This window comes from Xenia sp. Carnegie-2017, unplaced genomic scaffold, assembly GCF_021976095.1.
Source record: "Xenia sp. Carnegie-2017 unplaced genomic scaffold, XeniaSp_v1 HiC_scaffold_13, whole genome shotgun sequence".
In the NCBI taxonomy this organism is placed as follows: Eukaryota; Metazoa; Cnidaria; class Anthozoa; order Malacalcyonacea; family Xeniidae; genus Xenia; species Xenia sp. Carnegie-2017.
The window spans coordinates 7,003,441-7,018,788 of record NW_025813436.1 but is presented as its reverse complement, the minus strand read 5'-3'; the positions used below and the strand labels follow the sequence as shown (position 1 = coordinate 7,018,788).

Sequence of the window (15,348 nt, the reverse complement as noted above, 5' to 3'; positions counted from 1 at the left end):
ACCACAAAGTTGTCGTCAAGATACAGGTATATATTGAAGTGAAAACACGGAACTGCCAAAATTTTCCCACTATTCTTGACATCAATGATTGGACCTTCATCAATACATGTTCGGAAACTATTTTAATTTTGCATTTATCGTTATCATTCACATAAGGTGATGATTTTGCATTTTGCCTATTTCTAAGAACTGGCCAATGTTAGAAATAGCAATTTCGATCTTTTAGCCTTTGTGACCGAAGAATATAATATTGTAGATAACTTGTATGTCTCCTTAAAGCGCGATCTCCATAATTGCTTGCTATGGTATTAATTCAACAGTTGTTGTTGCAGTTTAGTAGACATGTCGGGCTCACTGACAGTGAAAAAAAGAACCCTAACAGTGGTATGTGCTTATAATTTTTTGTTTCCATCAAACAAATAACTTCTTCTGTAATTTTTTTCATACAAGGAACGATGTGATGTTTTTTTTATGTCATAATCTTAACTTGTTTTATAGATGTTTCGTTTATATGAGGAGGATGCTGATGAGAAGACGAGGAAGATGCAGATGAAGAGACGAGGAGTTCAAATGTATTACCTCAAATATTTATTATAGAATATACAAGATATTGCAACATGGAGGCAGAATGTTGCAAAATCTTCAAACTCGATGGTCTTTTATAAACCTTCCTACCTTACCGTAATGATGGAGGGACGAGTAGGAAGCTGATGGAGGCACGAGGAGAATTCTGATGGAGAGACGAGGGGATGCTGATGGAGGCACGAGTAGGATGTTGATGGAGGCACGAGGAGGATGTTGATGGAGGCACGAGGAGGATAGTGATGGAGAGACGAGAAGGATGCTGATGGAGACATGACGAGGATGCTGATGGAGGCACGAGGATGATGCTGATGGAGGCACAAGGAGGATGCTGATGGAGAGACGTGGAGGATGCTGATTGATGCACGAGTAGGATGTTGATGGACATGAGGGGGATGCTGATGGAGAGACGAGTAGGATGCTGATTGAGGCACGAGGACGATGCTGATGGGGGGACGAGGAGGACTTTGATGAGAGACGAGGTCTTTGATGGAGAGACGAAGAGGATCTGATGGAGAATTAGGAGGAATGGATGGAGGCAATGATGAGATTGTTGATGGAGGGATCAGTAGGGATCTGGATGGAGGTAATGAGGAGGGATGCTGGATTTAGGAATGGATGGATGGAGATAATGAGGGAGAATGGATGGAGGTAATGGAGAAAGGATGAGGTGGATAAAGGGGAATGCGGATGGAGGTAATGGAATGCTGGATGGAGGGGGATGGATGGAGGTAATGGATGTTGGATGGAGGTAATGAGGGAGGATGGATGGATGGATGGAATGAGGAATGGATGAGAGGATAAAGGATAGAGTGCACAAGGATGATGGAGGATCTGGATGGAGGTGAACAAGCAGGATGCTGATGGAGATACAGGGGATGCTACGGAGAGACGAGTAGGATTTTGATTGAAGCAATGAGGAAGATTTTGATGGGGGGAACGAGGAGGATGCTGATGGAGGCAATGAGGAGGATGCTGATTTAGGCACAAGGAGGATGCTGATGGAGAAATGGAGGATGTTGGATGGAGGGATAAATGGATGGAAGTAATGAGGGATGATGATGGAGGCATGAGGGAGGAGCTGATGGAGGGGTAATGAGGATCTGATGTGGATGGAGTAATGGGATTCATTGAATTTCAGGCATGGATTTAAAAGGCAGATGTTTGGAATGTAAAAGAAATATAGATATGGAAGTAATCGAATATGGAAAGAAATGGAATTTTGAATTGCAAAGACTATAGTTCACGAATTTTCACCAAAAGACTAAAGTTCACAAATTTTCATGTAAAAGACTATAGTTCACGAATTTTTACCAAAAGACTATAGTTCATGAATTTTCATGCAAAAGTCTTTTGCTTTTCACACACTTTTACGCAAAAGATTATGGTCTTTGCATTTTTACACACTTTTTACACAAAAGACTATAGTCTTTGCATTTTTACACACTTTTACGCAAAAGACTATAGTCTTTTGCATTTTTACACACTTTTATGCAAAAGACTATAGTCTTTGCATTTTTACACTTTTTTATGATAAAGACTATAGTCTTTGCATTTTTACACACTTTCACGCAAAAGATTATAGTCTTTGCATTTTTACACACTTAAACTCAAAAGACTATAGTCTTTGCATTTTTACACACTTTTACGCAAAAGATTATAGTCTTTGCATTTTTACACTTTTTTACGCAAAAGACTATAGTCTTTGCATTTTTACACACTTTTACGTTAAAGACTATAGTCTTTGCATTTTAAATGATCTCTTTTACGCAAAGACTATAGTCTTTGCATTTTTACACACTTTACTTCTGGAAAAGACTATAGTTTTTGCATTTTTACACTTTTATGCAAAAGACTAGTCTTTTTGCATTTTATTATCTCTTTAACGCAAAAGACTATAGTCTTTGCATTTTATTACCCTTTACGCAAAAGACTATAGTCTTTGCATTTTTATTACTTTTACGCAAAAGACTATAGTCTTTATTTTTATTATTCTTTTTATGCAAAGACTTTCATAGTTTTGCATTTTACATCCCTTTACGAAAGACTATAGTCTTTGCATTTTTTAAACTTTAACTGCAAGACTATAGTCTTTGCATTTTTACATCCTTTTTACGCAAAAGACTAGTTCTGCATTTTTTCATTATTCATCACGCAAAGACTATAGTCTTTGTGATTTTTAAACTTTTACAAACGATATAGTCTTTGCATTTTTACACTCTTTTATGCAAAAGACTATAGTCTTTTGCATTTTATTATCTTTACGCAAAGACTTAATTGCATTTTTACACTTTTTTTACACAGAATATTATAGTCTTTGCATTTTTACACACTTAAACTCAAAAGACTATAGTCTTTGCATTTTTACACATTTTTACGCAAAAGACTATAGTCTTTGTGATTACATCTCTTTACGCAAAAGACTATAGTCTTTGCATTTTATTATCTTTATGCAAAAAGACTATAGTCTTTGCATTTTTTACAATCTTTACGCGAAAGACTATAGTCTTTGCATTTTTACACTTTTTTACACAAAAGACTATAGTCTTTGCATTTCTACACACTTTTACGCAAAAGACTATAGTCTTTGTATTTTTACACTTTTTTACACAGAATATTATAGTCTTTGCATTTTTACAAACTTTAACTCAAAAGACTATAGTCTTTGCATTTTTACACTTTTTTTACGCAAAAGACTAGTCTTTGCATTTTTTACACACCTTTACGCGAAAGACTATAGTCTTTGCATTTTTACACTTTTTTACACAAAAGACTATAGTCTTTCCATTTTTACACACTTTTACGCAAAAGACTATAGTCTTTGTATTTTTACACTTTTTTTACACAAAGATTATAGTCTTTGCATTTTTACAAACTTTAACTCAAAAGACTATAGTCTTTGCATTTTTACACTTTTTTTACGCAAAAGACTAGTCTTTGCATTTTTTCACACTATCACGCAAAGACTATAGTTTTTGCATTTTTAAACTTTTTTACACAAACGACTAGAATCTTCGCATTTTTACACACTTTTACGCAAAAGACTATAGTCTTTGCATTTTTACACACTTTTACGCAAAAGACTATAGTCTTTGCATTTTTACAAACTTTTACGCCAAAGACTGTAGTCTTTGCATTTTTACACTTTTTTTACACAAAATATTATAGTCTTTGCATTTTTACACACTTAAACTCAAAAGACGATAGTCTTTGCATTTTTACACACTTTTATGCAAAAGAATATAATCTTTGCATTTTTAAACACTTTTACGCAAAAGACTATAGTGTTTGCATTTTTACACTTTTTATGAAAAAGACTATAGTCTTTGCATTTTTACACTTTTTTATGATAAAGACTATAGTCTTTGCATTTTTACACACTATTACGCAAAAGACTATAATCTTTGCATTTTTACACACTTTTACAAAAAAAGACTATAGTCTTTGCATTTTTACACACTTTACGCAAAAGACTATAGTCTTTTGCATTTTACACACTTTATGCAAAAAGACTATAGTCTTTGCATTTTACACACTTTTACGCAAAAGACTATAGTCTTTGCATTTTTATTAACACTTTTATAAAAGACTATAGTCTTTGCATTTTACACTTTTACGCAAAAGACTATAGTCTTTGCATTTTACACACTTTTACGCAAAAGACTATAGTCTTTGATTTTTTACACACTTTTACAAAAAAGACTATAGTCTTTGCATTTTATTATCTCTTTTATGCAAAAGACTATAGTCTTTGCATTACACTTTTACGCAAAAGACTATAGTCTTTGCATTTTACACTTTTTATGAAAAAAGACTATAGTCTTTGCATTTTTATTACACTTTTACGCAAAAGACTATAGTCTGCATTTTTACACACTTTACGCAAAAGACTATAGTCTTTGCATTTTACACACTTTACGCAAAAGACTATATCTTTATTTTTATCTTTTACGCAAAAGACTATAGTCTTTGATTTTACACACTTTTACGCAAAAAGACTATAGTCTTTGCATTTTACACACTTTTACGTAAAAGACTATAGTTTTTGCATTTTACACACTCTTTTATGCAAAAAGACTATAGTCTTTGCATTTTACACTTTTTTATAAAAGACTATAGTCTTTTGATTTTTATTAATTTTACGCAAAAGACTATAGTCTTTGCATTTTTACACTTAAACGCAAAAGACTATAGTCTTTGCATTTTTATCTTTTATGCAAAAGACTATAGTCTTTGTTTTTAACACTTTACGCAAAAGACTATAGTCTTTGCATTTTTACAAACTTTTACTCAAAAGACTATAGTCTTTGCATTTTTATTACTTTTTATTTAAAAGACTATAGTCTTTGCATTTTTACACACTATTACGCAAAGACTATAGTTTTGCATTTTTAAACTTTTTTTACAAAAAGACTATAGTCTTGCATTTTACACACTTTTACGCAAAAGACTATAGTCTTTGCATTTTTATTATTTTTTACGCAAAAGACTATAGCCTTTGCATTTTACACTTTTTTTACACAAAGACTATAGTCTTTGCATTTTTACACTTACAAAAAGACTATAGTCTTTGCATTTTTATTACACTTTTACAAAAAGACTATAGTCTTTGATTTTTATACACTTTTATGCAAAAGACTATAGTCTTTTGCATTTTTACACACTTTTTATGCAAAAAGACTATAGTCTTTGCATTTTTATTAACACTTTTACGCAAAAGACTATAGTCTTTGCATTTTTACATCTTTTACGCAAAAAGACTATAGTCTTTCTATATTTATCTCTTTACGCAAAGACTATAGTCTTTGTATTTTTACACTTTTTTACACAAAAGACTATAGTCTTGTGATTTTTTATTACACTTTACTCAAAAGACTATAGTCTTTGATTTTACACTTTTTATGCAAAAAGACTAGTCTTTGCATTTTACACACTTTACGAAAGACTATAGTCTTTGCATTTTACACTTTTTACAAAAAGACTATAGTCTTGCATTTTACACACTTTTACGCAAAAGACTATAGTCTTTGCATTTTACACACTTTTTTACAAAAGACTATAGTCTTTGCATTTTTACACACTTTTACGCAAAAGACTATAGTCTTGCATTTTTACACACTTTTAAGCAAAAGACTATAGTCTTTGCATTTTTTCATTACTTCACGCAAAAGACTATAGTCTTTTGCATTTTAAACTTTTACACAAAGACTATAGTCTTTGCATTTTATTACTTACAAAGACTATAGTCTTTGCATTTTTTTAATACACTTTATTTTAGCAAAAGACTATAGTCTTGCATTTTACAACTTTTACGCAAAAGACTATAGTCTTTGCATTTTACATCTTTTTACGCAAAAGACTATAGTCTTTGCATTTTACACCTTTAAACGCAAAAGATAGTCTTTGCATTTTTATTACACTTTTATGCAAAAGACTATAGTCTTTGCATTTTACACACTTTTACGCAAAGACTATAGTCTTTGATTTTTACATCTCTTTTATGCAAAAGACTATAGTCTTTGCATTTTAACACTTTTTATGAAAAGACTATAGTCTTTGCATTTTTATTACACTTTTACGCAAAAGACTATATCTTCTTTGTTATTTTATTTTATGCAAAAAGACTATAGTCTTGTGATTTTATTACACTTTACGCAAAAGACTATAGTCTTTGTGATTTACACTTTTACGCAAAAGACTATAGTCTTTGTGATTTTTAAATTATCTCTTTATGAAAAAAAAGACTATAGTCTTTGCATTTTTACACATCTTTTATGCAAAAGACTATAGTCTTTGCATTTTACATCACTTTTTATGATAAAGACTATAGTCTCTTTGCATTTTTATTACACTTTTATGCAAAAGACTATAGTCTTTGCATTTTACACACTTAACTAAAAGACTATAGTCTTTGCATTTTATTACACTTTTATGCAAAAGACTATAGTCTTTGCATTTTACACACTTTTACGCAAAAGACTATAGTGTTTTGTGATTTTATTACTTTTACGCAAAAGACTATAGTCTTTGCATTTTACATCTTTACGCAAAAGACTATAGTCTTTGCATTTTTATTATCTACTTTACGCAAAAAGACTAGTCTTTGCATTTTATACACCTTTTACGCAAAAGACTATAGTCTTTGCATTTTTACACTTTTTTACGCAAAAGACTATAGTTTTGCATTTTTACACTTTTATGCAAAAGACTATATATTTTTGCATTTTTACACACTTTTATGCAAAAGACTATAATCTTTACATTTTTACGCACTTCTTTGCAAAAGACCATAGTCATTGCATTTTTACACACTTTTACGCAAAAGACTATAGTCTTGCATTTTTACACACTTTTATGCAAAAGACTATAGTCTTTGCATTTTACACACTTTTTTATAAAAGACTATAGTCTTTGCATTTTTACACACTTTTTTGCAAAAGACTATAGTCTTTGCATTTTACACACTTTACAAAAGACTATAGTCTTTGCATTTTTACACTTTTTTATGCAAAAGACTATAGTCTTTGTATTTTTACACTTTTTTACGCAAAAGACTATTGTCTTTGCATTTTTACACTTTTTTATGCAAAAGACTATATCTTGTATTTTACACTTTTACGCAAAGACTATAGTCTTTGCATTTTACACACTTTTACGCAAAAGACTATAGTCTTTGCATTTTTACACACCTTTACGCAAAAGACTATAGTCTTTGCATTTTTACACACTTTTACGCAAAAGACTATAGTCTTTGCATTTTTACACTCTTTTACGCAAAAGACTATAGTCTTTGCATTTTTACACTTTTTTACGCAAAAGACTATATCTTTGCATTTTTAGACTTTTTTACGCAAAAGACTATAGTCTTTCAATTTTTACAACTTTTTACGCAAAAGACTATAGTCTTTGCATTTTTACACTTTTTTACGCAAAAGACTATAGTCTTTGAATTATTACAACTTTTTACGCAAAAGACTATAGTCTTTGTGATTTTACACACTTTATGCAAAAGACTATAGTCTTTGCATTTTACACACTTTTACGCAAAGACTATAGTCTTTGATTTTTATTACATCTTTATGCAAAAGACTATAGTCTTTGCATTTTACACACTTTTACATAAAAAGACTATAGTCTTTGATTTTACACTTTACATCAAAAAGACTATAGTCTTTGCATTTTTTTACACACTTTTATGCAAAGACTATAGTCTTTGATTTTACACACTTACATAAAAGACTATAGTCTTTGCATTTTACACTCTTTACACAAAAGACTATAGTCTTTATGTTTTACACTTTTATGCAAAAGACTATAGTCTCTTTGCATTTTTACACACTTTTCCAATAAAAGACTATAGTCTTTGCATTTTACACATTTTATGCAAAGACTATAGTCTTTGCATTTTTACACACTTTTACGCAAAAGACTATAGTCTTTGCATTTTTACACACTTTTTTGCAAAAGACTATAGTCTTTGCATTTTTACACACTTTTATGCAAAAGACTATAGTCTTTGCATTTTTTTACACTTTTACGCAAAAGACTATAGTCTTTGCATTTTCACACCCTTTTTTAAAAAGACTATAGTCTTTGCATTTTTACACACTTTTACGCAAAAGACTATAGTATTTGCATTTTTACACACTTTTACACAAAAGACTATAGTTTTGCAGTTTTACACACTTTTATGCAACAGACTATAGTCTTTGCATTTTTACTTACTTTTACGCAAAAGACTATAGTCTTTGCATTTTTACACACTTTTTTGCAAAAGACAATAGTCTTTGCATTTTCACACACTTTTACTCAAAAGACTATAGTCTTTGCATTTTTACACACTTTTACGCAAAAGACTATAGTCTTTGCATTTTACACACTTTTATGCAAAAGACTATAGTCTTTGATTTACACACTTTTACACAAAAAGACTATAGTCTTTGCATTTTTACACTTTTTTAATAAAAGACTATAGTCTTTGCTTTTTACCAACTCTTTTATGCAAAAGACTATAGTCTTTGCATTTTTACACACATTTTTGCAAAAGACTATAGTCTTGTGCATTTTATTACATTTTACGCAAAAGACTATAGTCTTTGCATTTTTACACACTTTTTACGCAAAAGACTATAGTCTTTGCATTTTATTACACTTTACGCAAAGACTATAGTCTTTGCATTTTACACACTTTTGCTGCAAAAAGACTAAGATATTTTGCATTTTTATTAATATCTCTTTTATTACTTTAAAAAGACTATAGTCTTTGCATTTTATTACACACTTTTAATAAAAAGACTATAGTCTTTGCCATTTTTACACACTTTTACGCGAAAAAGACTATAGGATTTTGCATTTTTACACACTTTTCACAAAAAGACAAGAGTCTTTGCATTTTTATTACACTTTTATGCAAAAAGACTATAGTCTTTGCATTTTACATCTTTTTACAAAAGACTATCATTTTGCATTTTTACACACTTTTATGCAAAAGACTATAGTCTTTGCCTTTTTACACACTTTTACGCAAAAGACTATAGTCTGCATTTTTACACTTTTTACGCAAAGACTATAGTCTTTGTGATTTTTACACTTTTTTACGCAAAAGACTATAGTTCTTTGCATTTTTACACTTTTTATGCAAAAGACTATAGTCTTTGCATTTTACACTTTTACGCAAAGACTATAGTCTTTGCATTTTTATTCACTTTACGCAAAAAGACTATAGTCTTTGCATTTTTTATCATCTTTTATGCAAAAGACTATAGTCTTTTGCATTTTATTATCTTTTACGCAAAAGACTATGTCTTTGTGATTTTTACACTTTCACGCAAAAGACTATAGTCTTTAGATTTTTACACACTTTTACACAAAAGACAAGAGTATTTGCATTTTTACACACTTTTACACAAAAGACTATAGTCTTTGCATTTTTACACACTTTTACACAAAAGACAAGAGTCTTTGCATTTTTACACACTTTTACGCAAAAGACTATAGTCTTTGCATTTTTACACTTTTTTATGCAAGACTATAGTCTTTGCATTTTGAAATTTGTTTACGCAAAAGACTAAAGTCTTTGCTTTTTTACACTTTTTTATGCAAAAGACTATAGTCTTTGCATTTTACACACTTTTATGCAAAAAGACAAGAGCATTTGCATTTTTACACTTTACATGAAAAAGACTATAGTCTTTATTTTCATTACACAAAAGACAAAGAGTCTTTGTTTTTATATTACGAATTTTATGCAAAAGACTATAGTCTTTGAATTTTTACACTTTTTATGCAAAAGACTATAGTCTTTGATTTTATCTTTTATGCAAAAGACTATAGTCTTTTGCATTTTTACACATTTTCACGCAAAAGACTATAGTCTTTACATTTTACACTTTTATGCAAAAGACTATAGTTCACGCATTTTCACACAATTTTTTTCATGCAAAAGACTATAGTCTCATACAATTTTCATGCAAAGACTATAGTTCACGAATTTTCATGCAAAGACTATAGTTCATGAATTTTCATGCAAAAGACTATAGTTCACGAATTTTCATGCAAAAGACTATAGTTCACGAATTTTCATGCAAAGACTATAGTTCACGAATTTCATGCAAAAGACTATATTTCACGAATTTTCATGAAAAGACTATAGTTCACGAATTTTCATGCAAAAGACTATAATTCACGAATTTTCATGCAAAAGACTATAGTTCATGCATTTTCACTAAAAGACTATAATTTACCCATTTTCATGCAAAAGACTATTATATTTCACGTATTTTCACCAAACGACTATCGTTCACGAATTTTCATGCAAAAGACTATAGTTCACGTATTTTCACCAAAAGACTATAGTTCACGAATTTTCATGTAAAAGACTATAGTTCACGTATTTTCACCAAAAGACTATAGTTCACGAATTTTCATGTAAAAGACCATAATTCACGCATTTTCACCAAAAGACTATAATTCACGAATTTTCATGCAAAAGACTATAGTTCACGAATTTTCACCAAAAGACTATAGTTCACGAATTTTCATGCAAAAGACTATAGTTCACGAATTTTTATGTAAAAGACTATGGTTCACGAATTTTCATGTAAAAGATTATAGTCCACGCATTTTCACTAAAAGACTATAGTTCACGAATTTTCGACATTCAGTAGTCAGAGAGGATACAATATACGCAAAATTCCAAATGTAGATGAACCCCAGAAGGAAAAAGCCCAGCTTGCTGGAGTGATGTCAAGAACATATGTGTCTGAGACGTTTTCAACGAAGTGGTCGAACGGTATATCACCCAAGCCAGCTAAGATGTTCAATATTAGTTTAAGGAAGAAACTTCCCAACGCCAGTAATGATAGTATGACCGAGCTCGCTTTAGTATTACGCATATTTCTGCAATGGCAAAAGTATATTTCTTGTGATTAGTTGATTATGTTCTGTAAAAACTAATGGCGCAATACCCTTGAATCATCATGTGACTTCCTACGCAAACAAAGAGTGAGATAATTTGGCAATATCGACAGTTTCGAGTCATTTCAACTACCATATTAAGCCCAACCACATAAAACCTGCAGTCAACACATAGAAAATGGTGTGTGGAATAACTGGAATTCTAGGCTTAGGTAGTGTTTGGCTCAGTATCTAATGAATAACTAGGTGGATATGATAAAGAAATCCTGTAAGTTTTAAAGTCTGTTAAGAAAAAATACAGACAATACTCAAAAAAATGAACATTGAATGTTTATTTATTACAAGGTGTCATACATCTGGTTATATATACTATAATTTTTTATGATATTTCTACATACATATGCAATGATATTAATCAGCGGTCTCACTTTTAATCATGTTGTTCAAGTCATACATCATCAGTTAATACGAGAGCAAAGATTTTCATGTATCAAATTTTCTTTTGTCAAATTTTCATTTGTCAAAAAGTTTATATCAAATTTAGGATTTACATTGAGGTGTACGATCGTTTACGGTTGCGATAAATCTGCAATGAAATACGTACAACAAATGCGACAGCTGTAATTATGAGCAATGCAAGAGAAAACTTTGAACTTGTTAGAGAACTGTCAAAATTTTTCACAAGACTAGCTGTTAGTGCCCACAGTACTACAGGCCAGTCGGTGTAGGTGAAGTTCAAGACGCTCTGCAACTTGCTGAAGTTCTCCACAGAAAACCAAATCAGCAACTCCACCAATAAAATCGCAAGAACAATATTGCACGACAATGATAAATCTACGTTGCATTTATAATGCATTACAATAGCAACGTTCAATAATGACGCAATAGTTACCCAAGTTGCATTCATCATTGCTCCTAAAAAGTAACACAGGTCAAATCATCATAAAAGAGATAGAACATTGAACGTAATTTGTTTCTTAAAAAGAGAGAAATAGTCAAATGAAAGAGCTTCTTTTCTCTTTAGCACTATTAGTGAGCGTAATTTACATAAATTGATAGACTCACCATTTTCTGCAAGAATGCGAATGGCCCAAGCATCTTTACTGAATCGTACTTCGATTTCTTTTTTATGCGATTGATAGTTGACATAAACGACGGTTAGTACTGCATATAATCCGAGTGAGTACAAGATAATCGCAGCACAACTCAACCATACTTTTAGGTATGCAAAGAAGAACAACCAAGCAATGTTAAATGCATCGCTCAAGATACAAAAGAGAAAGAATTTCGTGGTGTAGATGGCAGGAAAATCGCGAAACAACGTTGACAAGGCATGGATAATGTATGCACCATTTAGTGTGTATATGATACCCCAGATTGAGAAAGCCCAACCAGCAGGTGTGATTTCAAGATAAAATATCTCGGAGACGTTACGATTGCTCCTTGGAAATGGATCTTTACCAGCTCCGCTCAAATAATTCAAGATTAACTTTACTATGAAGACAATAAGTGCGACAATGCCACTGGCGATGTTCAATCTTGAGGCTTGAGCCATTCTTGCGTTGGTTTTGCGTTGAGAAATGACGTTCTTTATGTACGCATGGTTGAATGCGCTGATGTTTTATACTCTCGGCCAAGCGTGTTACATAATACTGTATGTATGTATCATAAACGCTCGTGATCTTGCGCGTGAATAAAGTGCTTGCTCATGAAAAGAAAATATTGCTTCATCATTTACATATGGTCAACAATTATATCATCCAAACAAAAAACTTGAGGTTCAGTCGTTGTTTTTTTTACGGATATGAACACGACACAGATGCAGTATATTCAAATGTTCGCGAGGCATTTATGTGTCAGGCCTGGCCAAGAATGTCAAGAAATGTTTATCAACTCTTTCGTAACTTCCCGTGATGACAAGCGCGTGACTTTGTCCTGTCACCATACAAGGACGCGTGAGTTGGGTTGAAAACACGAGGATACTGTGTGTGCATATGTTTTGCACATTAATAGATAATGACACTGCACGACTAAACATATCAGCGTTATATGAAACCTCTCTTACGTCAAAGTTTTCCTTTGTCAATATTTCGTTACGTTGTTTTATATTTTTTTGGCGGAGGCTTTTGATAAGTCTTGATAAGTCTTCTTTTCCCTTTTGGAATTAAAGCAATATAGTTCCTTCACATTGTTATCCTCTCACTAAGCCTTTTTGGTAAAGGACACTTTGGGCCTATATTATTTTTAAAATCCGTAGCAGTAATATCGCCTATAGCAATAATATTATGATCCATAGAACCGCAGATGCATTGGTATTAGGTCCATATGAGGAATCGTATCTCGCGTTACTCATACAATAAAAATAAACAATATTAGACATTAGTACATAAGGATACTTGTAACTGACAAATTTGATACAAATGTGTTCGTGGACTGACGTAATAATAATCAATTCTTACCTAAAGGTCTCAGACATGGCTAACTTTTTTCTTCTTGTTTTTGATAAATTTTAAAATAAAACTCAGTATTAAGGGAAAACCGGCAAACTGTCGGTAAAGATTTTCGTTTGATGCCCAATACTTGATCAACTTGTCTATTTTTACAAGAAATCTTTACAAAAATGACTCTTACATTAAATATATTTACAAAATGATTTGGTGGTAGCATGCATCCTTGGAAAAATTGTTGTTTTTTGCAAATACCAAATGTGCCAAGTGTACCGCAATTTACGTAAAACGTAGCTTCCAACCGAGTACCAACATGCTGCCATACAGTTCGCCTTTTTCTTTTAATTCATAACGTGCGTTCTGAGATTTGCGATTGTGATGCGTAAATGGAGTTGTTACACATCGAGCTTTTATTTAAGCATTTCGATTTTTAATGTTTAGTAACGTTTTCTACTTTTTAACGTTATATTTCAATAATTCGTGAAAGAGAAACCCCTGATTTCTTCCTTCCAAGGACGCCAGGGCCAAGGTGGCTGGGGAAGGTAGAATCCCCAGTCCCCACAACAATTTCATCCAAAAGGTTGTTTAATTATTACGGTAAGGTTCGAAGGCTTATAAAAGACCATCGAGTTTGAAGATTTTTCAACATTTTGCCCGTATGTTGCAATATCTTGTATATTCTATAATAAATATTTGAGGTAATACTTTTGAACTCCTCGTCTCTTCATCTGCATCTTCCTCGTCTTCCCATCAGCATCCTCCTCATATAAACGAAACATCTATGAAACAAGTTAAGATTATGACATGAAAAAACATCACATCGTCCCTTGTATGAAAAAAAACTGAAGAAGAATTTATTTGTTTGATGGAAAGAAAAAATTATAAGCACATACCACTGTTAGGGTTCTTCTTTTTTCACTGTCAGTGAGCCTGACATGTCTACTAAACTGCAACAACAATTGTTGAATTAATACCATAGCAAGCAATTATGGAGATCGTGCTTTAAGGAGACATACAAGTTATCTACAATATTATATTCTTCGGTCACAAAGGCTAAAGGATCGAAATTGCTATTTCTAACATTAGCCAGCTGTTAGAAATAGGAAATATACAAAATGTAAAATTAAAGTAGTTTCTTGACATGTATTGATAGAGGTCGAATCATTGATGTCAAGAATAGTGGGAAAATTTTGGCAGTTCTGTGTTTTCACTTCAATATATACCTGGATCTTGACGACAACTTTGTGGTCAAAGAGCGAAACATAGAAATACCAAGAAACCAACGAAATTGATCATTCTTTTGAACAAATAGGATTCTTTACGATGCTTTGAATATGCTGTATCGTGAATGCCCATCACAATTGGGTTGGTTATACATGTTAATTCATCGATCGTAGACTATCTTTATGTGTTCAAAGATGTTTCTGTATTTAATCTGGTGCTTTCAAACATAGGTAAAATATCTTTGAACTTTGTTGGCCGTGTCATGTGTCATATAACTCAATGGACATAAAGTTGAACTTATATAAAGTCTTGATATAACTCAATGGATATAAAGTTCAACTTATATAAAGTCTTGATATAACTCAATGGACATAAACTTGAACTTATATAAAGTCTTGATATAACTCAATGGATATAAAGTTGAACTTATATAAAGTCTTGATATAACTCAATGGACATAAAGTTGAACTTATATAAAGTCTTGATATAACTCAATGGACATAAAGTTGACTTATATAAAGTCTTGATATAATTCAATGGACATAAAGTTGAACTTATATAAAGTCTTGATATAACTCAATGGACATAAAGTTGACTTATATAAAGTCTTGATATAACTCAATGGATATAAAGTTGAACTTACATAAAGTCTTGATATAACTCAATGGACATAAAGTTG

The 15,348-nt window shown here is 31.6% G+C and overlaps 1 protein-coding gene and 1 long non-coding RNA gene across 2 annotated transcripts; both read right to left on the bottom strand.

Moving 5' to 3' along the window:
* Positions 1–11,315: 11,315 nt before the first annotated feature.
* Positions 11,316–12,611, bottom strand: LOC124459486. The gene is made up of 2 exons (XM_047008945.1): positions 12,064–12,611; positions 11,316–11,913 (listed from the first exon to the last, which is right to left on the bottom strand). Exons 1-2 carry the CDS (start codon positions 12,551–12,553, stop codon positions 11,546–11,548), a joined length of 858 nt encoding a protein of 285 aa, XP_046864901.1. The 5' UTR covers positions 12,554–12,611; the 3' UTR covers positions 11,316–11,545.
* Positions 12,612–13,525: 914 nt separating this feature from the next.
* LOC124459493 lies at positions 13,526–14,864 on the bottom strand. Its single transcript, XR_006953674.1, has 2 exons — positions 14,669–14,864; positions 13,526–14,392 (listed from the first exon to the last, which is right to left on the bottom strand). It is a non-coding gene; the product is annotated as an uncharacterized LOC124459493 (long non-coding RNA).
* Positions 14,865–15,348: the final 484 nt, after the last annotated feature.

Coding starts and splice junctions, on each gene's coding strand:
- LOC124459486 (XM_047008945.1), bottom strand. CDS start 12,553: ATGGCTCAAGCCTCAAGATTGAACATCGCCAGTGGCATTGTCGCACTT. Junction 11,914..12,063: donor TCGCATTCTTGCAGAAAATG/GTGAGTCTATCA, acceptor GTTACTTTTTAG/GAGCAATGATGAATGCAACT.